Source organism: Saimiri boliviensis, chromosome X (assembly GCF_048565385.1).
Source record: "Saimiri boliviensis isolate mSaiBol1 chromosome X, mSaiBol1.pri, whole genome shotgun sequence".
Lineage (NCBI taxonomy): Eukaryota > Metazoa > Chordata > Mammalia > Primates > Cebidae > Saimiri > Saimiri boliviensis.
In genome coordinates, this window is record NC_133470.1 from 16,270,945 (window position 1) to 16,296,742 (window position 25,798).

General features: G+C 42.3%; 1 protein-coding gene across 1 annotated transcript in view; it reads right to left on the reverse strand.

Annotated features, from left to right (window-relative positions):
• The window catches only part of MAP3K15 (mitogen-activated protein kinase kinase kinase 15), a 156,313-nt gene that overhangs the window by 92,302 nt on the left and 38,213 nt on the right, over positions 1-25,798 (reverse strand). Inside the window, exons 4-6 of the mRNA XM_003924113.4 lie at positions 16,057-16,250; positions 12,275-12,443; positions 9,188-9,294 (exon numbers count right to left, since the gene is read on the reverse strand). Of these exons, the coding sequence (XP_003924162.1) occupies positions 9,188-9,294; positions 12,275-12,443; positions 16,057-16,250 (470 nt within the window). The remainder of the gene's footprint in view (positions 1-9,187; positions 9,295-12,274; positions 12,444-16,056; positions 16,251-25,798) is intronic.

Genomic DNA, 25,798 nt, shown 5'->3' on the forward strand with positions numbered 1-25,798 from the left:
AACCACTAGAGGAAGCTTAAAAAAAAAAAAAAAAGCATGAGAAAAACATAAGGAACTGTATTCTTAAATCTCACTGATGGAAAATTTGATGTCAGGTCAGGAAAAATTTTACTTGAAAGTCCTTTACTCATTGTATTCATTAGTCTTAGTTCTCTCAGTGTTGCATTTTCGTAGTCTGACAGAAAGCTTGGTCATAACACTGTTTTCGGTTCAGACTATCACTGAGGAAGACCTAACACTGGTGGTTGGAATTCTTTGTCGGGAAATAGAAGATCAGTTAACATTCATCCAGCATTATCTATGCACCAGGCACCATGCTAAATATTTTACTTATGATATTCTTATTTGATTTTTAGAGCCTCTAATTAATTCTCATCATCCTACTTTTTTTTCACAGCAGTCCAGTCCACAGTTTTGTGGGTTGTACACAGCACAGTGGTTCTGGAATATTTCTCAAACCATTCCCCAGTTGAACGCTCTCTGGATGACCAACAGCCAGCTAAGAGGCTCTGGACCACTTTCTGGCCACATTACAAGCAGTTTTTCTTGTCTGCTTTAAACAACCATAATTTCTACAGACTAAGCCACTTGGCACTTGCCTTGTTGGCTCTGTAATCTTTTTATGTAACACTAGGTTATCGTCGGATTAGAATGAAGAAGTGTAAATGAGGGATAAATGGAGGAGATATCAAACTTTTATTAACTGCCTTCTAGCTACCAGGGGTGGTGCAGTCATTTGCATATGGTATATCTTATTTAATCCTCACTATAGGCATCACCATCCTGGTTTACAGATGAACACATTCAGGCTTAACGAGTTTAATTAGCTTGGCAATATCATATTGCTGCTGATGCAAATGTCAAAATGTGCTCTTTCTATACCTCAAATGCCTCCCTATAAAGCAGTGGTCTCAACCAGGAGTGATTTTTGTCCCCTATAGGATGTTTGTCAATGTCTAGAGACATTTTTGGTTGCTACGTTGGGCAAGGTGTGGGGGGAGTACCATCAGCATCTAGTGGGTAAAGACAAGGGATGTTGCTAAACATCTTAGTCTACACAGAACAGCCCCCATGACAGAGTTATCCAGCTCCACATAGTAACAGTGCAAAGGTGAAGAAACCTGCTCTAAATCAATAAACTTTGAATTTACCAAATGATCTTTTCCTATAAATATCTATATTCATATAAACCCCATCCATGCAAAATAGTCATCTCAGAGGGCCAGATGCTTATTCTAACAATGTTCTAGTGCTAGCAGCACGTCTATAAATTTATCTTAAGAATTTTTTTCAGAGCCAAAGGTATGTTATTTTAAATATTGTCTGTGGTGGCAATCTCTGTAGTTTGCTAGTAGTTTTGGTATTTGGAAATGGTCAAAAGTCATCCCTCAAACCTGGTAGAGGGATATGGGTGATTGAGGTACACAGTAATAGCCACAGCCAAGCACCTGCTTCATGCCAGGAGTACTCCAAGTTGTACTACATGGCAGAAGCCAGTATCCCATTTCATAAATGGGGACACTAACGTTTCAGGAGGTTAAGTGACTTGACCATGCAGTAACACTGAAGTACAGAAGCTGGAACTGGAATCCAGATCTGTCTTTAGAACCCATTGGAATGATATTGATTTCCTATGTGCCTTAAAAGCGGCAATTCCAAATTAGCTGGGCATGGTGGCATGTATCTGTGGTCCCAGCTACTCAGTAGGCTGAGGTGGGAGGATCACCTGAGCCCAGAAATTCAAGGCTGCAATGAGCCATGATCACACCACTGCACTCTAGCCTGGGCAACAGAGTAGAGAAGGAGGACAGGAGAAGAGGGAGATGAGATGAAAAAATAAAGAAAGCTGGCAATTCCAAAGAAAAAACTCCACTCTGACTGATGCCATAATATTCTGAATAATGGCAGCATTGCCAAAATTAATGCAGAACACTGCAGTGAAATTCACTTGAATCAAACAAATTCACTTGTCTGTATAAGTTCAAGTGTGTATGTGTGAGATAAATATACACATGTGTAATTTTTAAATTTTACCTTTAAGCTCTGTTGGACTTGAAAATGTGATTTTTCAAAAACCACCTGTTAACTTCAGTCACCTCTCATGAACTCTTTTCCTGTACACACAGCCCTTCCACTGACATATGAATAAGTTAGTAAATAAAGGAGGAAGGACAAAAAGGAGGGAACTGAAGAAGGAAACAGACAGAAAAGGAAGATATCGTGGGCTCAAGGAGGCCAGTGAAGAGGAATAAAGACAGAGCCTTTTGAGTAAATACTTTTGTAAAAGAAGATAACATGTATTACTGGCAAGGCCACTGCTCAGAAGATAAGACAGTTCATTTATCAAGAGAAAAAAATACAAGTGGGTCTTTGCTATAAAAGGTATACATATGGCAAAAGTTTCATGGGTATGACACTGAAAAAACAGGCAACAAAAGCAGGATTAGGTAAATGAGACATCTGGCCAGGTGGGGTGGCTCATGCCTGTAATCCTAGCACTTCTGCGAGGCTGAGGCAGGTGGATTACTTGAGGTCAGGAGTTCGAGAGCAGCCTTGCCAATAGGGCAAAACCCCATCTCTACTAAAAATAAAAAAAATTAACTGGGCATGGGTGTGGGCACCTATAATCTCAGCTACTCTGGAGACTGAGGCAGGAGAATCACTTGAACCTGGGAGGTGGAGGTTGCAGTGAGCAGAAATCGAAATCATGCCCCACTGCACTCCAGACTGGGCAACAGAGCCTCTGTCTCAAAACAGCAACAACAACAACAACAACAACAACAAGATTAGATGAGATGTCAAACTTAAAAACTTTTGGGCATCAAAGGATACAATTAACAGAGTGAAAAATCAACCTAAAGACTAGGAAAATACTTACAAATTGTGTATCTGATCATGAGTCAATAGCCAGAATGCATATAAACACACACATACCCCCCCACAACTCAACAGCAAAAAAGTCAAATAACCTTTTTAAAAAAATGGGAAAGGACTTGAATAGACATTTCTCCAAAGATAATATACAAATGGCCAACAAGCAGATGAAAAGATGCTCAATGTCACCAGTCAGAGAAATGTCCATTGAAACTACAATAAGCTATCATCTTATACCCATTAGGGTGGCTAATAAAAAAACAGAAAATAAGTGTGGGCAAGGATTTGAAAAACGGTATACTACTGGTAGGATGTAAATGGGGCAGGCACTACTGAAAACAATTTGGAGACTCCTCAAAAAATTAAAAATAGGCTAGGCATGGTGGCTCATGCCTGTAATCTCAGCACTTTCGGAGGCTGAGACAGATGGATCGCTTGAGGTTAGGAGTTCAAGACCAGCCTAGGAAGCATGGTGAAACTCCATCTCTACAAAAAAAAATTAGCCAAGCGTGGTGCTGCCCCTGTAGTCCCAGCCACTCAGGTGGCTAAAGCAGGAGAATCACTTGACCTTGGGAGGCAGAGGTTGCAGTGAGCCAAGATCGTGCCCCTGCACTCTAGCCTGGGCAACAGAGAGGGACTCTGTCTCAAGAAAAAAAAAGAAGTAGAAAAAAAATTAAAAATAGGACTATCGTATGATCCAACAATTTTACTTCTGGGCATACATCCAAAAGAATTATAAGCAGGATCTAGAAGAAATATTTGCACACTATGTTCATAGTAGCATTATTCACAACACGAAGGAATGGATAAACAAAATGTGGTCTGTACATACAATGGATTACTCAGCCTTAGAAAGGAAGTTCTGACACATGCTACAACCATGAATGAACCTTGAGAACATTACACTAAGTGAAATAAGGCAATCAGAGACAGACAAATCCTGTATAACAAGGTTGTTCAACCCATGGCCCATGTGGCCCAGGATGGCTTTGAATGCAGCCCAACACAAATTTGTAAACTTTCTTAAAACATTATGTGATTTTTTTGCAATTTTTTTTTTAGCTCATCAGTGATCGTTACTGTATTTTATGTGTGGCCCAAGATCATTCTTCTTCTAATGTGGCCAGGGAAGCCAGAAGATTGGACAGTAGTGCCATGCAATTTCTCTTATATGAGGTACCTGGGATAGTCACAGAAACAGAAAGGAGAATGGTGGTTGCCAGGGACTGGGGAAGAGGGCAACGGGCAGCTGTTTAATGCATGGGTACAGAGTTTCAGATTTACAAAATGAAAAGTTCTAGAGCTCTGTTTCACCATATGTGGACATATTTAACCATACTGAACTATATGCTTAAAAGTGGTTAACATGATAAATTTTATATGTATTTTTTTGCCACAATAAAAACCAAACCAAGGCCAGGTGCAGTGGCTCACACCTGTAATCCCAGCACTTTGGGAGGCGGAGGTGGGTGGATCACTTGAGGTCTGGAGTTTGAGACCAGGCCTGGCCAACATGGTGAAACCCCATCTCTATTAAAATACAAAAATTAGCTGGGCATGGTGGTATGTACCTGTAATCCTAGCTACCCAGGAGGCTGAGGCAGGAGAATCACTTGAACCCAGGAGGCAGAGGTTGCAGTGAGCCAAGATCATGCCACTGTACTCCAGCCTGGGCAACAGAGCAAGACTCCATCTCAAAAAAACAAAAAGCAAAACAAAACAAAAGTTTATATTATGATGGCAGCTTCAATATTTAGCTATCATCCAATGCCCTCATTGCATATGAAAAACGCAGGACATATAAAGGGATAGCACTCCCCTTATTTACAGTATGACACAATTTCAAGTGGAGGGCCCTGCCTTATTTTGGTTGTCCTTCAGACAACCAAAATATATATAAGCTAAAGCCTGCTGGAAAGAGTTTAATTGATTATGCCATGATACTATTAACATCAGCTTTAAAAAGTAGTATATGCAGCACGCTGTGGTAAAATTGGGGAGTTCTGGTTTAGATCTCTTATTGACCAGCTGTTATATTTTGGGCCCTTGCCTTTTTGCTTCTTCCTTTCTCCTCTCCAGAACAAAGGATTTAAATGATTTTTTTTTTTTTTTTTTTTTTTTTTTTGAGACGGAGTTTCACTCTTGTTACTCAGGCTGGAGTGCAATGGCGCGATCTCGGCTCACTGCAACCTCTGCCTTCGGGGTTCAGGCAATTCTCCTGCCTCAGCCTCCTGAGTAGCTGGGACTACAGGCACGCACCACTGTGCCCAGCTAATTTTTTGTATTTTAGTAGAGACGGGGTTTCACCATGTTGACCAGGATGGTCTCGATCTCTTGACCTCATGATCCACCCGCCTCGGCCTCCCAAAGTGCTGGGATTACAGGCTTTAGCCACTGTGCCCGGCCCCTAAATGATTCCTTTTAAGTTGGCAGATTGTGTGGTTCTCTTCGCTAGAAAAGCAACGAGTACATATCCTTTTGCAAGATCCTTTTAGGTGCCTGGAGACAATGCATTAGAAAAGAGGGAAGATGTCAGGCCAGGTGCGATGGCTCACACCTGTAATCCTAGCACTTTGGGAGGCCAAGGCGGGCAGATCATGAGGTCAGGAGTTCGAGACCAGCCTGGCCAATATGGTGAAACCCCATCTCTACTAAAAATAAAAAATTAGCTAGGGGTGGTGGTGCACACCTGTAGTCCCAGCTAGTCAGGAGGCTGAGGTAGAAGAATCGCTTGAACCTGGGAGGCAGAGGTTGCAGTGAGCCAAGATTGGGTCACTGTACTCCAGCCTGGGCAACAGAGCAAACTCCATCTCAGGGAAAAAAAAAAAGTGGGAATATTTCATCATTTTTCTAATTTTGACAAACATGTCATAAAGAATGCTACTTGTATCAACATAGAAATTAAGACAGCCAGATCAAACAGTGAACATAAATAGAGGAGGCAAAAGGAGGCTCGTGGCTACTGTAGTGATGAGCCCACTCCGCCGTCTTAGGGACATGTGTCCCTCAACCTGAGCAATGACATGGCTGGGAAGCTCAGAGACTAAGGCCCAGGTGACTACTGTAGATTCTGGAACAAGCACGCAGCCCCTCTGGCATGGGCTGGATTCAGTTCCGTTCACCTAACGTCCCCTGCACACATTTCTAGGGTCTGCAGAGCATCCTTGTCTAGCACTCCCCCTATTTACAGAATGACATATCAGACATTCCAATCAGTGTCGCACACATCCAACTGCCCTGCCACTTGATGAGTAATTCAAACAGGTCAATTTTGCCAGAGCTGGCAGTCTCTATCCAAAGATGCTGGAAGTAGAACACGAGTATGTGCCTTCTATTTTGCAAGTGGCAAGTTCTGTTTTGTTTTTAACCTGGGACTTTGATTCTGATTTTCTTCTTTTAGACCATCCAGCTCACTGGCTGGATCCCTGGTCAGAAAATTCTGACTATATTCATGTATCTAACAAAGTCCCATTTGTAAAAGCAACAGCAAATAAAAATCACTCATTAAGGATTCCATGCCATCAAGCAGCAAGCAGTTTAACTTAAAGTAGCTCTGAATGGGCTCCTGAATTCAGTGAAGTCAGAGGTATCAGGGAAAGTTGACGGGCTGGGGCCAGCTTTCCCACTAATGGGGAGCCCTTGACATCTGAGGGTCAAAAGACATCCATTACTGCCAACCTCCAATAACTCATTTCTGGCCATGATTTGCTCCATTTCCTGAGAGCTAAAGGTCAACTTTAACGCAGAAAAAAATTGTTTCTTGTTCATCACTATTTTCCCCTTTACAGATAAAGGGTAATGCCATAAACTCCCTGAAAACTATATATACCAGTTGGATATCTCTTATCTGAAACGCTTGGGACCAGAAGTGCTTTGGATTTGGGGTATTTCAGATTTGGGACTATTTGCATTATACTTACGAGTTGAGCATCCCTAAGTCGAAATCCAAAACATTCCAATGAGCATTTCCTTTGAGCATCAGGTCAGCACTCAAAAAGTTTTGGATTTAAGAGCACTTTGGAGTTCAGATTTTCAGATTAGAGATGCTCAGCGTATAATGCAAACTCCTACTATGCTGACGGCTGGCCAAGTCAAGCCTAAAGCAAAAATGTGAAATTCAGGATCAGATTACACGTGTAAATGAAGCAAGTATTGCAATCCTACAGAAAAGCCTTAGTTTGTTGGAGAAAATGAGGTTCTCAGCAATGAGGACCCCGTCTGGCCTTATTAAATAGAGCCACTGTCTAATAGGAGATAATCGGACTAGAAGGAAAAGACTCATCAAAGAGAAAAGTGGCTCTCCGGTGTGTAATCCCAGCCATTCTACTTCCAAACTGCAACTGTATTCATCTCAGGATCACTTCATTCTGCCATACCTGTTTCTCCTTAATACCAATTTTCAATTTCTTTTTTTTTTTTTTTTTTGAAACAGAGTCTCTACTCTGTCACACAGGCTGGATTGCAATGGTGCAGTCATGGCTTACTACAGCCTCAACTTCCCAGGCTCAAGCAAACCTCCCACCTGAGCCTCCTGAGTAGCTGAGACTACCAGCACAAGTCATCACACCTGGCTAACTTTTGTATTTTTTGTAGAGACAGGATTTCACCATGTTGCCCAGGCTGGTCTCAAATTCCAGAGCTCAAGTAATCTGCCTGCCTCGGCCTACCAAAGTGCTGGGATTACAAGCATGAGCCACTGCGCCAAGCCCCAATTTTCCATTTCAAATCTTGTTTGACTCTTTTGCTATTTTGAGAAGATGGCAATCTATTATTTCATTCTCTGTTTGACAACAGTTACCTCTACTACGTCTGGGAAAAAGACTTAGTGAAGACTAACTTAAAAGGCCCTTATGATTTTTATTTAATGGGCCAATTTTTTTTTTTTTTTTTTTTTTTTTTTTGAGACGGAGTTTCACTCTTGTTACCCAGGCTGGAGTGCAATGGCGTGATCTCAGCTCACCGCAATCTCCGCCTCCTGGGTTCAGGCAATTCTCCTGCCTCAGCCTCCTGAGTAGCTGGGATTACAGGCACACGCCACCATGCCCAGCTGATTTTTTGTATTTTTAGTAGAGACGGGGTTTCACCATGTTGACCAGGATGGTCTCGATCTCTTGACCTCGTGATCCACCCGCCTTGGCCTCCCAAAGTGCTGGGATTACAGGCGTGAGCCACCGTGCCCGGCAATGAGCCAATTTTTTAATAGCACTTACAATGTGCCAGGCACTCTCCCAAGAACCTTAGAAGTGATAACTCATTGAATCGCTATAAATCAAGCACAGGTAAATATAAATAAGAATGGAGCTCACTATGCTGGGGGAACAAAGTTATAAGATTGCTTTTTCAGGCTGAATGAAGACTGGCCTTAATACACAACAATGCTTCCCACCTTGGGATGCTGGGTTTAAAGGCTGCTGGGGAGAGAGTAGACACATTTCCATAGTGACATGAAGCTTCCTCCCAAAAAGGAATCAGAATCCTATCATTGTTTGTCGATGTCTACTACAAACACAAGCTAGATACCCAAGAGAAATGTACCTAATATGTGTAGAAAAAGCATGTACAACAATGTCCACAGCAGCACTGTTCTCACTATCCCCAAACCGGAAACAACCCAGAGGCCCATCAGCAATAAAACAGATGATCGAGGCATATCTATACAAAGCACTACACGACAGAAATGAGAATGAACAAACCACTAATTGATACAACTGTATAGATGAATCTCACGAATACGATGCTGAAGGACACAAAAGAGTGTACACTGTGTGATTCCATTTATGTGAAGTTCAAGGACAAGCCAAACTCATCTATGGACATAAAGGCTTCAACAGTGGTTGCCTATGGAAGGGGCGACCTCCAAATGGAGGGGCTAAGGACTGCCTGCAAAGGAGCACAAGGGAACTTCTGGGGTGATGGAAATGTTTTCTTTTTTGATGGGAGTGTTATTTCCATGCATACAGCCAATTATCAAACACAAATGATATACTTAAGATCTATGCATTTCACTGACTATACATTTTACCTCAATTTAAAAGAGACGTGACCTAATATGTGTGACGAGATGCATGAAGCCAGGGGGTGCCTGTGTTGCTGCTGTCCTAAGCTATTAGGATGGAATGATCTGTCTGATCCCACAGCTAGAATGTATATTCCAAATACAAAGCCCACGAGGACAAAGACTGGGCCTTGCCCATCTTCATAACCTTGGCATCTAGCATGTGACCTGGCTCATACTCAATGTTGAACGAAAGAAGGAAGCAGAATTCAACAGGTGGCATGTTTCAAAACCCTGCACATATATTATTGTTCTTACCTATTCAGTGCAAATGCATAGTGGAATTTAATGTTATGCTGATCGGCCAAATCACACGTAGGCAGCATCTCCAGTGTTTCCACCAGCTTCACCATCGCATCATAGTCCTGTTGGCAAGAGGTCCCAAAGTGAGCAAGAGAGCAAACGCAGCTCTTCACTGACTTTACTGAATTGTTATAACCATGAGACAGCCTCAGCACTTAAAGACAGGCCCTTTCTTAAAAAGGGCATTTAGTGAAGTTACTTGCAGCCTTTAACAGGAGGGAAAAGGACCAGAAAATAAGACAGATGATAGAACAGAAAAGGAATCCCTGCTATCAAGGGGCAGGAAACATCCAAAGGCAATGAAAGTAAAGGAGTCCAGCAGCTAGGAAACAGCTGAGGCTGGGCATGGTGGCTCACACCTGTAATCCCAGCACTTTGGGAGGCCAAGGCAGGTGGATCACTTGAAGTTCGGAGTTAAAGACCAGCCTGGACAACATGGTGAAACCCTGTCTACTAAAAATACAAAAATTAGCTGGGCATGTTGGTGGCTGCCTGTAATCCCAGCTACTGAGGAGGATGAGGCAGGAGAATTGCTTGAACCTGGGAGGTGGAGGTTGCAGTGAGCCAAGATCGTGCCATTATGCTCCAACCTGGGCAACAGAGCAAGACTCCGTCAAAAAATGAAAACCAAAACAAAATTAAAAACAAAACAGTGTCAGCAGAGATGTGTGTTAAAGTGAGCTGGACAAATACACACAAACTTACAGTCAAAGCAGCTAGATCCCAGTCCTTCCTACTTTGCCAGAATCAAATACATTAATCTAAACGAGTGTTTTTCAACCTTGGCACTAGTGACATTTCTGGACCATAATTATCTGTTGTGGGAGCTGTCCTGGGCACTGTAGGGTGCTGGCCTTGACCCACAGGAAGCCAATAGCACACCATCCCCTCATGCCCACTCCCACACACATTTAGTTTTTACAACTGAAAATGTCTCTACACATTGTCAAAAATGTCTCTAGACATTGTCAAAAATGTCCTCGGGTTGAGAACCATTGCTCTAAACTTCATAAATACCCAGGAAAAAAATGCGACCATGCTTTTTTTAAAAAAAGCTGAGATCATGTCTCAGCTAAGCCCCCTCTTAACAGTGCCACCTATTACTCTTTCAGCCCAGGCTTAGACTCCTTAGAACTGGCCAACTTGCTGACAACCAGCCGTAGTCAGCAGAGCAGGACTCCCACTGAAACCCCATGCCTGTCCTGTGGCTCTGCGCCTTGATGCTCCTGCCCCAGAAGGGAGAAGGCAGTGTATTCCCAGAACGTCTTGGCCCACCTTTGAGCCTGAATGGAAGGTTATGAAAAAAGGGATGTATGAAGGGAAGGACAAAATGAAGCACCTTGAGGGAAGAAAGGCTTCAAGAAAAGCCATTCCCATTTTCTTGTCCTGGAGGACATGACCTAATCATTATCATCATCCCTAGTAGCACCTGCTATTAAAATCAGCTAGCTGGCTGGGTGCAGGGGCTCACGCCTATAATCCCAGCACTTTGGGAGGTTGAGGTGGGTGAATCACTTGAGGTCAGGAGTTTGAAACCAACCTGGCCAACAAGGTGAAACCGCATCCCTACTAAAAATAAAAAAAAAAAAAAATTAGCCGGCTGTGGTGGTGGACACCTGTAATCCCAGCTACTCAGGAGGCTGAGGCAGGAGAATCACTTGAACCTGGGAGGCAAAGGTTGCAGTGAGCTGAGACCATACCACTGCACTCCAGCCTGGGCAACAGAGCAAGACTCTGTCTCAATAAATAAATAAATATTTTTTTAAAAAAACACACAGAAATAAAATAAAATCAGCTAGTTGCATCTGTTTATCACTAGGGGCAGGAGTTCCTTAGTGGCTGACTGTTTTAATCCAGGTCATAAATGGATGCCTCCATCCCTTCAATTTAAAGATTTCTGGTCAGCAACCCCCAACATGGCATTGTGGAATTCTACAAGTAAGGTACATGAACCTGTGTTCCTCCAAAGGGAAGAAAGGCAAGACACATTTAGAGGGGGCTCAATGGCATTCAACTTGGAGAGAGGAAAGGTTCAATTCCCTTCATGGAACCATAGACCAAAGCCCAGTCTCAGAACTCTCCAGTAGCTTCTGATGCTTGTCTTAGAATAAACACCTACATTCCCTTGGTCCTGAATGTGTCTCTGCTAGATCTGTTCTCCCTGTCACTGATGTATAGTGGTAAACAAAGAAGGAAGTGACAAAAGCCTAAAGGAAGTCACACACCCAGAGGGGTTAGAAACAAGGACAATGGAGCCAGTCAATCTCAGTCTGAATTCTGACCTAACTGACCTAACTGTGTGACCTCGGACAAGTTACTTAACGGCTCTGTGCTTCAGTTTCCTCACGTGTAAAATGGGGATAATCAGACTATACCCACCCTATATAGAGTTGTTAAGAGTATTAAATGAATTCAGATTTGGTAAAGGGCTTGGAACAATGCCCAAAGTTCATATAAACTGTTAAATTCTTAGCTCCTGCTAAACAGTCCTGTTTATTACATCTCTTCTGGTGGGAGTGGTCACACCAGCCTCCATATGACCAAACCTTCTCCAAAATTTCCACAGTAACAGATAAGTTAGATGACCTATGACCTAGCCACATAGCTATTTGTCTATAAAACAGCCACCACCTCTGGCCAGGCACAGCAGCTCACACCTGTAATCCCAGCACTTTGGGAGGCCAAGGCAGGCGGATCTCTGGAGGTCAGGAGTTCGAGACCAGCCTGACCCACATGGTGAAACCCCATCTCTACTAAAAATACAAAATAAGCCAGGCATGGTGGTACATGCCTGTAATCTCAGCTACTGAGGAGGCTGAGGCAGGAGAATCGTTTGAACCCAGGAGGCAGAGGTTGCAGTTAGCCAAGATAGCACCACTGCACTCCAGCCTGGGCAACAAGAGTGAAACTCCGTCTCAAACAAACAAACAAACAAAAAACAGCCACCTCACCACACACTGAGTATTCAAATACTTCACAAGAAGTTCCTCAAGCCAAGACAGAATGCAGCATACATGAGCCTCAGTTAGGTGGATTTCATACCTGGATATCACGGTAGGACAGGAGTAAGTTAATGATGATGTCTGAGGTCAGAACCTCAGTATTATCCATGCGGAGCTTGATCCGAGCCAGCTCCTTCGCCAGTTCCTCACCTTGGTATTTCTCTCTGGCTTTCCGGATGTCATTTAACAAGGTTTCTTTGTAATAAACACTAGAGAAAGAAAAACACAAAAACCTCCAGTCATATCTACACACACCCAGGACTGTCTTGCACCCAAAATGGTTCTCACTGATGTGATTTAGGCTAACACATGGGGACTTCGGCCCAGACCTAAGCCTCCCAGCACCAATAAACAGGAGATGCTTTCTACTTATTCACATTTTGTATAAACTGACCAATAAATGACGAACAAAAATCAGTTCATTCAACCTTGAAGACATTTTCAAAGGTGACTCCCATCTGTACTTGGACAACACACAGGACTCGCTGCCAACCAAACCCACTTTCTTTGGCATTTTCAAACATATAGAGGGCAAGAAGGTACCTTTCTTGCATATTCATTTTCCCCACTAGTAACAAAGCCAAACAGAGCTCCAAAACCCATAAAACATACATGAGAATGTCTTTCAAGTGAATTTCTCTATCAGGTGTCTCTCGTTAGTAGTCATTAAGCTTTCTCCAACTGAGGTGAGAGCTGGAAACTGGTGTTGTGTCCCTAGCAATATGAGATGGGACGCACAGCAGTCATGCCTGGAAACTTATTGACAGCCTTGCTCTCTGTTGCCCAGGCTAGAGTGCAATGGGGCGATCTTGGCTCACCACAACCTTTACCTCCTGGGTTCAAGTGATTCTCCTGCCTCAGCTTCCCAAGTAGCTGGGACTATAGGCATGTGCCACCACGCCTGGCTAAGTTTTGTATTTTTAATAGAGATGGGGTTTTGCCATGTTGGTCAGGCTGGTCTCAAACTCCTGGACTCAAGTGGTCCACCCGCCTCAGCCTCCCAAAGTGCTGGGATTACAGGCATGAGCCACCACACCTGGCCCCAAGAATGGTTTTTCTAATGTAAAATACAAAACTTCCTTCAGGTGGGCACCTAGATAAGCACAAGGAAGTTTAAAAACACTTAAAGTAGTTTAAATTCACACTGAAATATCACCATAGGCTCTCAAAGAGTCAATACAATTATCTGGTACTTGGTTTAAAACCTTGAAAAATGACCTACTTTCGTATACAGAGGTCGAGTTACAACAACCGTAGATTGGTTTACAATATCTTGTCTATTTTCCAAAGGAATTTTTAAGTGGAGACAGGACACTGTCTGACAGTAATACTGTTGCCCCTATTAAGAAGCTGAAATGGGGCCGGGAGCGGTGGTTCACACCTGTAATCTCAGCACTTTGGGAGACTGAGGCATGCAGATCACCTGAGTTTAGGAGTTCGCGACCAGCCTGGCAAATATGGTGAAACCCCGTCTCTACTCAAAAAGCAAAAATTAGCTGGGTGTGGTAGCAGGCGCCTGTAATCCCAGCTACTCAGGAGACCCAGGCAGGACAATCACTTGAACCCTGGAGGCAGAGGTTGTAGTGAGCCAAGATTGTGTCCCTGCACTCCAGTCTGGGTGACAGAGTGAGACTCAGTCTCAAAATTTAAAAAAATACAAAAAAAAAAAGAGAAGCTGAAATGGTCTAACTACAGAGTGCAAAATTAGGTTGTCCATTAAAAAGAGAGTAAGCTAAATTTAATAATAGTCTTCAGAGAGAGAAAACCAATGAGATAGGAGAAGAACAAATAGTGCTTACTTTCAATAATTACAAAACAATGTCAAACAAGTGTACATACACTACGTGACCTGGTCCAATGCTCACAAGAGGACCTCCATTAACATTTCAAGAACGAAGTGATGCCCATGGAAAGGATTCTGATAGAAAAACATCAATGCATTGCTTTAGTTTTCTATTTCCTTGTCGATTGCCATCATCCCATTGATTAACAAATTAGCAGATTCTGCCAGTGTTTAAAATTATGTCACTAATTGAATGAGTCATTAAGTTGGATGCCAGCCATTGCCCATTTGGTGGACTATAAAGGCATCAGAGCTATTAAGTGTTATTTGGTTAGCCTGATAAGTAAAAAGCTGTACTTCAGCCTTATTTTTCAAGGGTTTAATTCTGAAAAATGATTTTAATAAACTAAGAAACCTAAAAAGAATAGTAACTTTTAGGTAAACTAAACACTGACTTGAGTATGGCTTGGGGACATCAGATATATAATAAGCATGCAGCCATTTCTGCCTCTGTAACCAGGGTAGATGTTCCTGATCAATAAGAACTTGGAAAAGGCTTCAAAGCAATTTCAGCACAGGACTCAAAATAGACTTTATAAATCTATCAGAGTTGGCACTTGAGCTAAAAACTTACTTTCCATTTGTGTTATAGATGTTTTAAACTCTAAGCACCACTTCCCCTCTTACTAACTGCTGCCAGACACTGCCAGTTCATGGGGTGGAATCCACCAATAGGTATTTCGAGCCCTCTGAAATTAAATGAAATCACAAGAGTTGTTTGCCTACTGATACATGCACACACTGAATGAGAAACAAACTTGAATTCATGTCTTGCAAAGACCTCAATCATCTGGCAGATCCAAGCAAGTCTACTTCCTTGTCAGACCTGAAAATATGATATTAGGAGAGCTTTCCATAAAACTTCATTGAAGTGTTTGTTTTGCAACTAGGCAATAGTTAGCAAGGCATGAGTGCATGAGGTTTTCCAGGAATGTGCCACCAAATGGCCCCCACTTGCTCCCTATGTTGGCATGTGGGAACACACGTGTAGGTTCCCAATCGCCTTTTCCATTACAGTCTGCAGAAGGTCTGCAGCCAGAGAAGAGGTGATGGGATAGAAAAGGAGACCATTAACAAGTGTGTTCCTCATAGCAACACTACAGTCTAACACTCCACGGTTCAGGGTGCCACTGTTTGAGCCACCGTGGGACAGGGGGTCCTCTACATTTCGTTTCAGGTCAGCTCTGCCAGTGTTTGGGATTTTCATTTGTTTTGGAAGGACAAATCCTTCTCCTTGTGACACAACTTACAAGACTAAATCCTTTAAATTGGCTGCAAGCAATATAACTGGACCCTTTGGTTAAGAAGAAGAATTTTTCTGTCTTTCACAGTAAGAACATCTGAAGGTATGGTTTCTTGGGCACTGAGGCTCCAATAGGCGAGCTGACTATTTCAGGGCTACACAGGTAGGAATCACCTAAGCCAAGATTCCAGTCTAAAACCTATTTACCTCTGCATACTTCACCTCACCTAACGTAACCCTAAAGAGAACACAGCACAGTACATCCTGAGGATGGCTGCAGCTCCACTCAACGCATGCAGACTTTTAAAGCACAAGAGCCTAAGGTCAGAATGACCTCGCTAAGATGTTTGAAGAGCCTCAACAGCCATGAGAGTGTAAAGCCATGCTCAGAAATAATCTTGAAACACAGAATCTCAGAGTTGAAAGAGATCCTTCAAAAAAACATCACTGACAACATCCTTCAAGTTGTCTTATCTACAAGAGGGAGACCAGTCAGAGAAGAAAAGTTTCATGTCAAGATCAAACAGGGAGTCGGGGCCACAGGCTCAATCCTGACTTCCTAACTCCATTTCTATTCTGTTTTGGCTTCATCTCAGTGGCCCAGCTAAGTGAGCCAGTAAGGGACAATAGTGGGTTCTCCAGCAACTCTGGTCATTTGGAGGTGTACCGCTTCCCTGAAATTGAGGGGGATATCTTAGTGAGTGTCCAAGGGTTATTGGTAGCTGATGGGAATTACCATGAGGTCACGTGGATGTCCTTAAGGAGGCTGATGAACCTGTCCACCAAAGGCATGCACAGCGGGCTCAGGATGGTGTCCCAGTTGGGCTGCATGTACTCGGAGGCTCGCCTCTGGGCATCGCTCTCGCAGCAAAAATAATCAGCGCACGGCGTCATGATGTATGGGATGAAATAATAATTTCCACTGGATGCCTGGAAAAGAGAAACAAAGATGTTCCAGAAAGTAACGGATGTGGAAGCGTAGGGTCTGGGCAGGTGGGACCTGGTGGGGCAGGCACGGAGAAAATGCCTGAGGATGAAAACAACTACGGATCTATCAGGCACAAAACAGGAAACCGCTCAGTTTCAAAAGCTCTACCACGTAGATACGTGACAAAAATTTGGTTTCAAATACTGAACTGACCTGTATGTATCTCTGAACTTCATTGGCAGAAAGTTTAGGGTTTTAAATCTCAGAAATCATACTGTATATGTACCCAAAACCAGAGGGCACTTGAACCCCCTGATAAGCAAGGATTGCAACATGGCATATTGTTTTTCTTTCAGCATAGATTAAAAAGGCATATGATTTGATCATTTAACTATAGGTGAACCTTTATAAACTTTGTGGAATAAAAATTGTTTTCCAGGAAGCACGTATTAATATAGTAAGTCTCAGATCTTTTTTTTTCTTTGAGACAGCCTCTTGCTCTGTTCACCCAGACTGGAGTGCAATGTCACGAACATGGCTCACTGCAGCCTCAACCTCCCAGGCTTAAGCAATCCTCCCACCTCAGCCTCCCTGGTAGCTGGGACTACAAGTGCATGCCACAATGCTCAGCTACTATTTCTATTATTTTGCAGAGGCTGGGGTTTTGTCATGTTGCCCAGGCTGGTCTCAAACTCCTGGGCTCAAATAATCCACCCACCTTAGCTTCCCAAAGTGCTAGGATTACAGGCTTGAGCCACCATACATAGCCTAAATTTCATATTTTCACATTTCCTGAAATCATCATCTTATTTTGATATTTTCCAACCATTAAAAAATGTAAAAACCATTCTTAGCTCCCAGGCCATACAAAACAGGTGGCAAGTCAATGTTCTCTTAGACAAAGCTTCTGATATTCTATTATCCCTGAAAATAGGGTTTTCTGAGAAAACTTACACCCTGCTGCAAAACAGCAGCTGGAGAGGGTACCAGCTACTGGCACTAAGCCCACCAAAACACAAATACTGGCCAGGTGCAGTGGCTCATGCCTGTAATCCCACCACTTTGGAAGACCGAGGCAGGTGGATAATTTGAGGTCAGGAGTTGGAGACCAGCCTGACCAACATGGTAAAACCCCATCTCTTCTAAAAATACAAAAAAAAAATTAGCCGGGTATGGTGGCACATGCCTATAGTCCCAGCTACTCAGGAGGCTGAGACAGGAGAATAACTTGAACCCAGGAGGCAGATGTTGTAGTCAGCCAAGACTGTGCTACTGGACTCCAGCCTGGGTGACAAAGCAAGACTGTATCTCAAAACAAAACCAAACCCAAAAGTACCAGTGCTATAAGCAGAAGGGGTAAAAATTCAGGGGTATGCGTGTGATAAGTGGGGTAGTGGGCTCATATCTACTTCACAACCATTAGGAATTGCCTACCCCACAGGGACAAAGTCCCTTTGCTACCTGTGGTAATTTTTTTTTTTTTTTTTTTTGACAAAGTCTTGCTCTATCACCCAGGCTGGAGTACAGTGGTGCGATCACAGCTTACTGCAGCCTCAAACTCCTGGGCTCAAGCGAATCTCCTGCCTCAGCTGCCCAAAGTGTTAGGATTACAGGTGTGAGCCCCCGCACCCGGTCTTGTAATACTTTCAAGTTCTTAAAGAGACTCAAATCATCCAACATTAAGGTTTTGGTAAGTTAGAAATAAATTTCTCCCTCATCCATGCCAAGGAAGCCATGTTCCTAGACTAAATTAATGCCATTTATATATTCAAATGTTAAACTTTCTTTCTTCCACCTTGATAAGGTTAGGCCTTGTGTCCCCACCCAAATCTCATCTTGAATTATAATTTCCGTAATCCCCATGGATCAAGGGAGAGAACAGGTGGAGGCAATTGGATCATCAGGGGCAATTTCCCCCATGCTGTTCTCCTGGTAGTGAGTGATGGTTTTATAAGGAGCTCTTCCCCCTTAGCTCAGCACTTCTTCCTGCCACACTGTGAAGAAAGTGTCTTGCTCCCGCTTCCCCTTCTGCCATGACTGTAAGTTTCCTGAAGCCTCCCCAGCCATGCTGAACTGTGAGTCAATTAAACCTGTTTCTTTTACAAATTACCCAGTCTTGGGCAGTTCTTTATAGCAGTATGAAAACAAAAAATTGGTTGAGTTTATGGTTAAAGCCTTCCTAGTTCAGACAGAGGGAGAAAAGGGCTGTGTGGATCAGTGAGGTCTAGAAGGGAAATTATCTTTGAAGAAACACAGTTTGTTATTTTCAAAAAGTTAAAGCTGGTCTGGAAGTATAAGAAGCTTCCCAGATCCTATCCCCAGAAAGACAACCATAACTGGTGAAAAATCTTTTTAAAAACCATTTAAAGCAAGCTTTTCCAACCATGGCCCACCAGCCACATATGGCCCAGGATGGCTTTGATTGTGGCCCAACACAAATGTGTAAACTTTCTTAAAACATTATGAGATTTATGCAGATTTTTTAAAAATAGCTCATCAGCTATTGTTAGCATATTTTACATGTGGCCCAAACAATTCCTCTTCCTCCAATGTGGCCCAGCAAAGCCAAAAGATTGAACACCCCTGATTTTAAGTCTCTGTAAGTTGTGCTAAGAGCATTCAGCAAATGGAAAAACATTTTATTCAAGAATTTCTACATCTTGGTAGTAACAGTGAGATTCTGCAGCATTTTGGTCATAACCTGCTCCCCTGCCCCCACACCCAGCCCGGAATGACTAAAGTTCTACTCTAAGTAGGTGTGGTCAAGACAAAACAGGGCTCCCTCTTGCACCCTGTCCAGAGTCACTGTTTCTCCCTGGGAAGACCAGGCCACCAGCATTCTTATCCCCCATAGCCTGGTATTGTAGAAGCTCTATTCCAGGCAAGTGTGGTCAAGATGACCAGGGCTTCCATGCTCTACCCAGTCTACACCTACAGGGCAGAAGCTCTACCTTAGGCAAAACAGGCCAAGAGACCAGGTGCAGTGGCTCACACCTGTAATCCCAGCACTTTGGGAGGCTGAGGCGGGCAGATCACGAGGTCAGGAGTTCAAGACCAACCTGGTCAACATGATATAACCCTGTCTCTACTAAAAATACAAATATTAGCTGGGTGTGGTGGTGGGTGCTTACAATCCCAGCTACTCGGGAAGCTGAGGCAAGACAATCGCTTGAACCTGGGAGGCAGAGGTTGCAGTGAGCCAAGATCGTGACCCTGCACTCCAGTCTGGGCAACAGAGCAAGACTCTGTCTCAAAAAGACAAAACAAAACAAAACAGGCCAAGACCCTGCCCCAGATCCCTCATAGAATGAAGGTTCCGTGCCAAGAGAGGCAAGCTGAGAAGACCAGAGGCTGTCACCCCTACCCAGCACTCCATTCACACAGCAGGGTGTCACCCCAAGAGAAGCAGGCTGCTGTCTCCACTGTCATCTCCACAGCTGTAGTGCAGAGCTCTGCCCAGGGGAAAGGCAGGTTGTAAGAACTGCAGCTCTTCACAAGGGGAGCAAGTTTATGGGGAACATGGCATGGGGAAGTTCACACTTATGAGTACTGTACAAAACATCATGGAGATTTGGGCGGATGGCAATTAAGAGAAGGTTGGTAGCTCTAGGATAGGAATAAGTAAAGGATAGACCAGGTAGAAGTTTAACAGAGAGAACTAGGAAAGAGACAGCTAAGAGTAACCTTCCCAAGGCCAGAGCAAGCCTCAGGGATTAGATTTGAGGAGTATTCCTGCAAATCTTTAATTGAATCAAACTGTGGAACAATTCTGCCTCAGGGTATTGTCAAAAACAATAGAGCAATCAGCTAAGGAGGGAGATTAACAACTGGTGTAATACCAGTTGTATAAGACCAATACAGAAGATTAGTCAGAAACTTAACAGTGAGATCAGGGAAACAGTGAGTCAAAGAGAGCCTAGCTGCAACTACTGTCATTCCTGGGTGTGGATACAAGAGTCAGAGTAACTGTGCACATGCCCAAGAGTGTGCCATTAAGGAGTGACATCAGAGGCTGCACATTGCAGAAAAATAGACTTCACTGAACAAGTCGAGTCATCAAACAAATAAACAAGCAAACAAGAAAAACAACATGCCGCAGAGGCAGAAGGGAGAAAGATCAGTATCTGGAGTTTTTTTTTTTTTTTTTTTTTTTTTTTGGAGACGGAGTTTCGCTCTTGTTACCCAGGCTGGAGTGCAATGGCGCGATCTCCGCTCACCGCAACCTCCGCCTCCTGGGTTCAGGCAATTCTCCCGCCTCAGCCTCCCGAGTAGCTGGGATTACAGGCACGCCCCACCACGCCCAGCTAATTTTTTGTATTTTTAATGGAGACGGAGTTTCACCATGTTGACCAGGATGGTCTGGATCTCTTGACCTTGTGATCCGCCCGCCTCGGCCTCCCAAAGTGCTGGGATTACAGGCGTGAGCCACCGCGCCCGGCCTGGAGTTTCTATAATGTATTATCTAAAATGTCCAGTTTTCAACAAAAAAAATACAAAACATGCAGAGACAGGACAGTGTGATCCACATACGGGAAAGACAGCAGGCAATGGTAACTGTCTTTGAAAGGAACAAGATGTTAAATGTAGCAGACAATGACTTGAAAGCAGATATTACAAATATGTTCAAAGAACTAAGGGAAACCATACTTAAAGAATTAAGGAAAGGTATTATAACAATATCTCAAATACAGAATATAAAGAACAATTACCTAAAAAAAAAGAAAAAGAAAAAAGAAAGGGGAGTAGGGGAGAAATTCTGGAGTTGAAAAGTACAACAGCCAAAATGAAAAATTCACTCAAGGGGTTCAACAGGCAATTTGAGTGGCAGAAGAAATAACCAGCAAACGTGAAGATAGATCAGTAGAGATATGCACAATCTGGAGAACACAGAGAAAAAGAAAAAATGAACAGAGTCTTAAAGGAACACAGGACACATTAAGTGCACCAACATACGTGACACCTAATAGGAGTCGCAGAAGAGGAGAGAAAGGAGCAGAAAAATGCCCAAAGAAGTAATTGCTGAAAAATTCCTAAATGTGATTTAAAAAAAAATTAAATCTATATATCCAAGAAGCTAAATGTACTCCAAGTGAAATAAAGGCAAAGGGGTCCACACCCAGACATGTCACAATCAAAACTTGGAAAGATAATGAGAAAAGCCTGAAAGCAGCAAGAAAAAAATATATTGTCATACACAGGAGAATTCCAGTAAGATTAATGTCTGACTTTTCATCAGAAACAATGAAGGCCACGGGATGACATATTCAAAATGCTGAAAGAAAAAAGTCAATCAGGAATTTTATGTCCACTAAAACTATTTTTTCAAAAATGAAGATGAAATATGAACATTTTCAGATAAACAAAAGCTGAGATAATGCTAGCAGACCCCATCTTATGAAAATACTAAAGGAATTTCTTCAGGCTGAAAACAAATGACACCAGACAGTAATTCAAATTCACATGATAAAAAGCAAAGAATACCAATAAAGGTAGTTATGTATGCAATTATAAAAGATAGTATAATTGCAAATTTCCTCTCCTCTGTTTTCTCAACTGATTTAAAACATAGTTGCAGAAAATGCTATATATAATCATGTATCAGGGTTAATACAGAAATATAATATATTTGAAAATAACAGCAAAAGGATACTGGTAGGAACAAGGCTATATTGGAATAAGGAAATGACACCAAATGGTAACTTGAATCCACAGGAACAAATGAAAAGTACCAGAAATGGTTAATTAAAAGATTAATATAACTCTCTCTATCCCCCCACCTACATTCTCTTTTCTTCTGTTTCTTTAATAGAAATAATACAAACATACTTATAAACATTACAATTAAATAACTCTGAGCTTAACAGGTAGGTAAATTGAAGGTACAAGAATCAAACCTATTTGTATAGAATTATGTCTTAAAATTGTTTCCAAAACAAATGTTTCTGCTGAAATCTTGACGTTATTCCTTTAGCAAACCTAGTCTTCCCAAATATTACAAGAGTAAACTTTGCCCCAGTTCTGCTTAAATCCTAAATAATGAGGTGTAAAAAAGTGGATTTTGACAAACATGATTTATGTGCCATCACAAGTTCTTTGGTGAACAAGAAGTACTGTTCAAGAAGGCAGAGCAGCAGTAGCAGCAGAGACTGATGAAGACTACCGCCAGTTAGTAGAGGATCTGATCCATGGAGAAAATGTTTAGCCATAGTTAGAGAAAAATAAGGAGAAAGAGAAGAAATGCATGAACTCTGAAACCAGCTGAGTGAGTTTAATGAACAGAACTGAAGAGACAGCAGGAATCAAGAGACTCGGGAAGATAAGAATACTTCATTTGAGAAACTTGAACTTCATTTAAGAAATTTGACAGAAATTGGGACTAATGACTACATTTTTAAAAGGAATTCATAGAATTCCAAATGAAAGCACAAGCTCTTAAGTACAGTACTTTTGTTCTTACAACGAGGAAGAATAGACCTAAACATCTTCAAGAGATGGAACACATTCAGACTCTTGTTGGTCAAGAGACGAGAAATTAAAAATAAAAACAATGATTAGCATAACACATACTCAGTAGCAAACTAGGATCAGCTATCTGTAGTTGTTACATTTATAAACGGAAACATCTCAAGAATCCAACTCATCAAAACAAATTTAACAAAGGCAGTTTAGTTCCCTACATAAAGAGGCACTTGAACCAGTATGCTAACCACATTAATATGTAAACTCTTATTCTAAACTCTCTCCAAATATTTCCAAAAGGGTGATTCTGATATAGTAAGTGAGGTCAGAGGGCCAAAGAAAAGCCACTGGTCTCTGACGGTGTAGGGCTAGGAAGTAGAGGAATTTTTCCTCTAAAGGTTTTAGTTCCTGACCTAGCAATTAACATTTTCCATATTAATTGGTCTATAAATATCACCACCATGAAAAGACTGTCCCATGTCATCACTCAGATTAAATAAGAGATGCTTTTAATAAGCACTCATTACAAAAGCTCAGTTATATAGTATTAAGTGCCATAATTTTTAATGCTTGCCCAATACACCACCTGGTAAATATATATAAGATACTTAACCATTATTCTATTGCTTAACTTTCAGTTTGTTTGAAATTTCCTGTGTCACTGAGATGAACATCTTTGCATACGGCATCTTTGTACTGCGGTCTTTTCCTGAGGATAGCTTCCCAGGAGTGAAATTACTAGAACAAATTTAAGGTTCTTAATATACATTGACCAAACAGCTGTCAGAAAGGATGGGGCAATTTACACTCCTACCCACAGTGTATAAGGGCATGCTAATTTCTTCCTCCTCTCAGCTGAACTCAGTAGTGTTGTTTTTCATGTGTGCAGTTTGGTGAACAAGAAATACTTTATCAATATAGAAACAAAGTATCATTTCAACTCAAGCATAGCAATGTAGTGAAGAATTCAGAGGGCCAAGGATTGAATTCCAGCTTCATCCCATCCTAAACAGATGACCTTGGAAAATGTACTCATCTATCCAAACGTCAGTTTTTTCATCTTTAAGATGGAGGTTATAATAGTGTCAGCCTCATTAGACAATAGAGGCTTAATCATGGCCCTTTGTCTTGCACAAATATTCTCTATGTGCAATAGTTCTAGAATGGACTAGGAGTTCTAAACCTGAGATCCATTCATTCTTGTGGTGGTGGAGAGGGGGGTGTCTGCGAACTTGAAAGAGAAAAAAATTCAACCTTTATCATTTGCCCTCAATTGAAACGTAACATTTCCTTCACTTATGAATGTAGGTAACATACCCTAGTAGTAGTAGATTTGAGACTTAAGACTTTGTTGGTAACAGAAGTCACAGGCTTTTTCATATCACATTACGGTTCCTGCAGAGATCTCAAAATAACTTTTATACCCATCACTACTCCAAATATCATGACAGTTTTTAAGACTTGCTGTTTGATCTCATTATTTAAGACATTACTAAAGAAGCGCATAATTACGTATAATTTTAAAATATTTTGATAACTATATTTTTATATGAAGGGTCTCCTTTCTAATTCTTTGTATTTAAACACTGATCTCCAACCTTTTTGGCACCAGGGATTGGTGTCATGGAAGACAATTTTTCCACGGAGCAGATGGCTGGGGGTTGGGGATGGTTTCAGGATGATTCAAGTGCATTATATTAATTGTGCACTTTATTTCTACTGTTATAACATTGTAATATATAATGAAATAATTGTACAACTCACCATAATTTAGAATCAATGAGAACCCAGAGACTGTTTCCCTGCAAACAGACAGTCCCATCTGGGGGTGATGGGAGACAGTGACAGATCATCAGGCATTAGATTCTCATAAGGAGCATGTGAACTAGATCCTTCACATGCACAGTTCACAATAGGGTTTGCGGTCCTATGAGAATCTAACGCCGCTGCTGATCTGACAGGAGGCGGAGCTCAGGCAGTAATATGAGCAATGGGGAGCAGCTATAAATACAGATGAAGTTTTGCTCACTCGCTGCTTATCTCCTGCTGTGTGGCCCCACTGGTGGCCCAGGTGTTGAGGACCCCTGCTTTGAAACATATTCTATGGGCCAGGTGTAGTGGCTCACGCCTGTAATCCCAGCACTTTGGGAGGCTGAAGCAGGTGGATCACAAGGTCAAAAGATCAAGAACATCCTGGACAACATGGTGAAACCCCATCTCTACTAAAAATACAAATTATCTGGGTGTTGTGGTGCCCACCTGTAGTCTCAGCTACTTGGGAGGTAGAGGCAGGAGAATTGTTTGAACCCGGAGGCAGAGGTTGCAGTGAGCCAAGATCACACCACTGCACTCCAGCCTGGCGACAGAGTAAGACTCTGTCTCAAAAAAAAAAACAACCACCACCACCACCATATTCTGGGAAGAGCCCATAGGCTCCTCCAGACTGGCATAGGGGTCCTGTGACCCCTAAAAGGCTAAAAACCCCCAATCATGACTCTTAGATGCTTCATGTAGAACATCCTAACTGCAGGCCTAAAATGTCAGAGTTTCTTCAGTGGGCTGCACATACAAAGCTCTCCATGAATAAACAGTGCAAGGCCGATCTGCAAACAGCTTCCTAGGTGCTTTAGGACAGTCCAGGAGAGCAGAGCATGTCAGAGCCTCCACTCAGTTGTCCATTGGCTTCAATCAGGGCCACTAACTAAGGACACCTAGGATTTGCTCCTCAGCTGGCTCCTCTGCAGCTGGAGTATTAAAACAAATGAAGCTACGCAATACCTATGGACTATGTACACTAGTGGCAAAGTACTAAAAACTGCAAGCTTTAACAGATAAAGTAGGCTTGGGGTTGGCTGTATTCTCCCTCTTTTCCGCAGACGCCCCATGTAAGGCATCCAAAGGTCCAAGTAGGCCAAGAAAGATATACAAGCCAAGGCCCCTCATTACACCAGCACTTATTTTTATTTATGGCTCACAGCAGGTGGCAAAGCTGGTCAACAGCAGCACAGGGTTTATAAATTAATTCTTTGGAGCAAGTATGATATGTCTGAGTTTGTGCCAGCCAACTTCATAATGAGACTTGTGGCTTGAC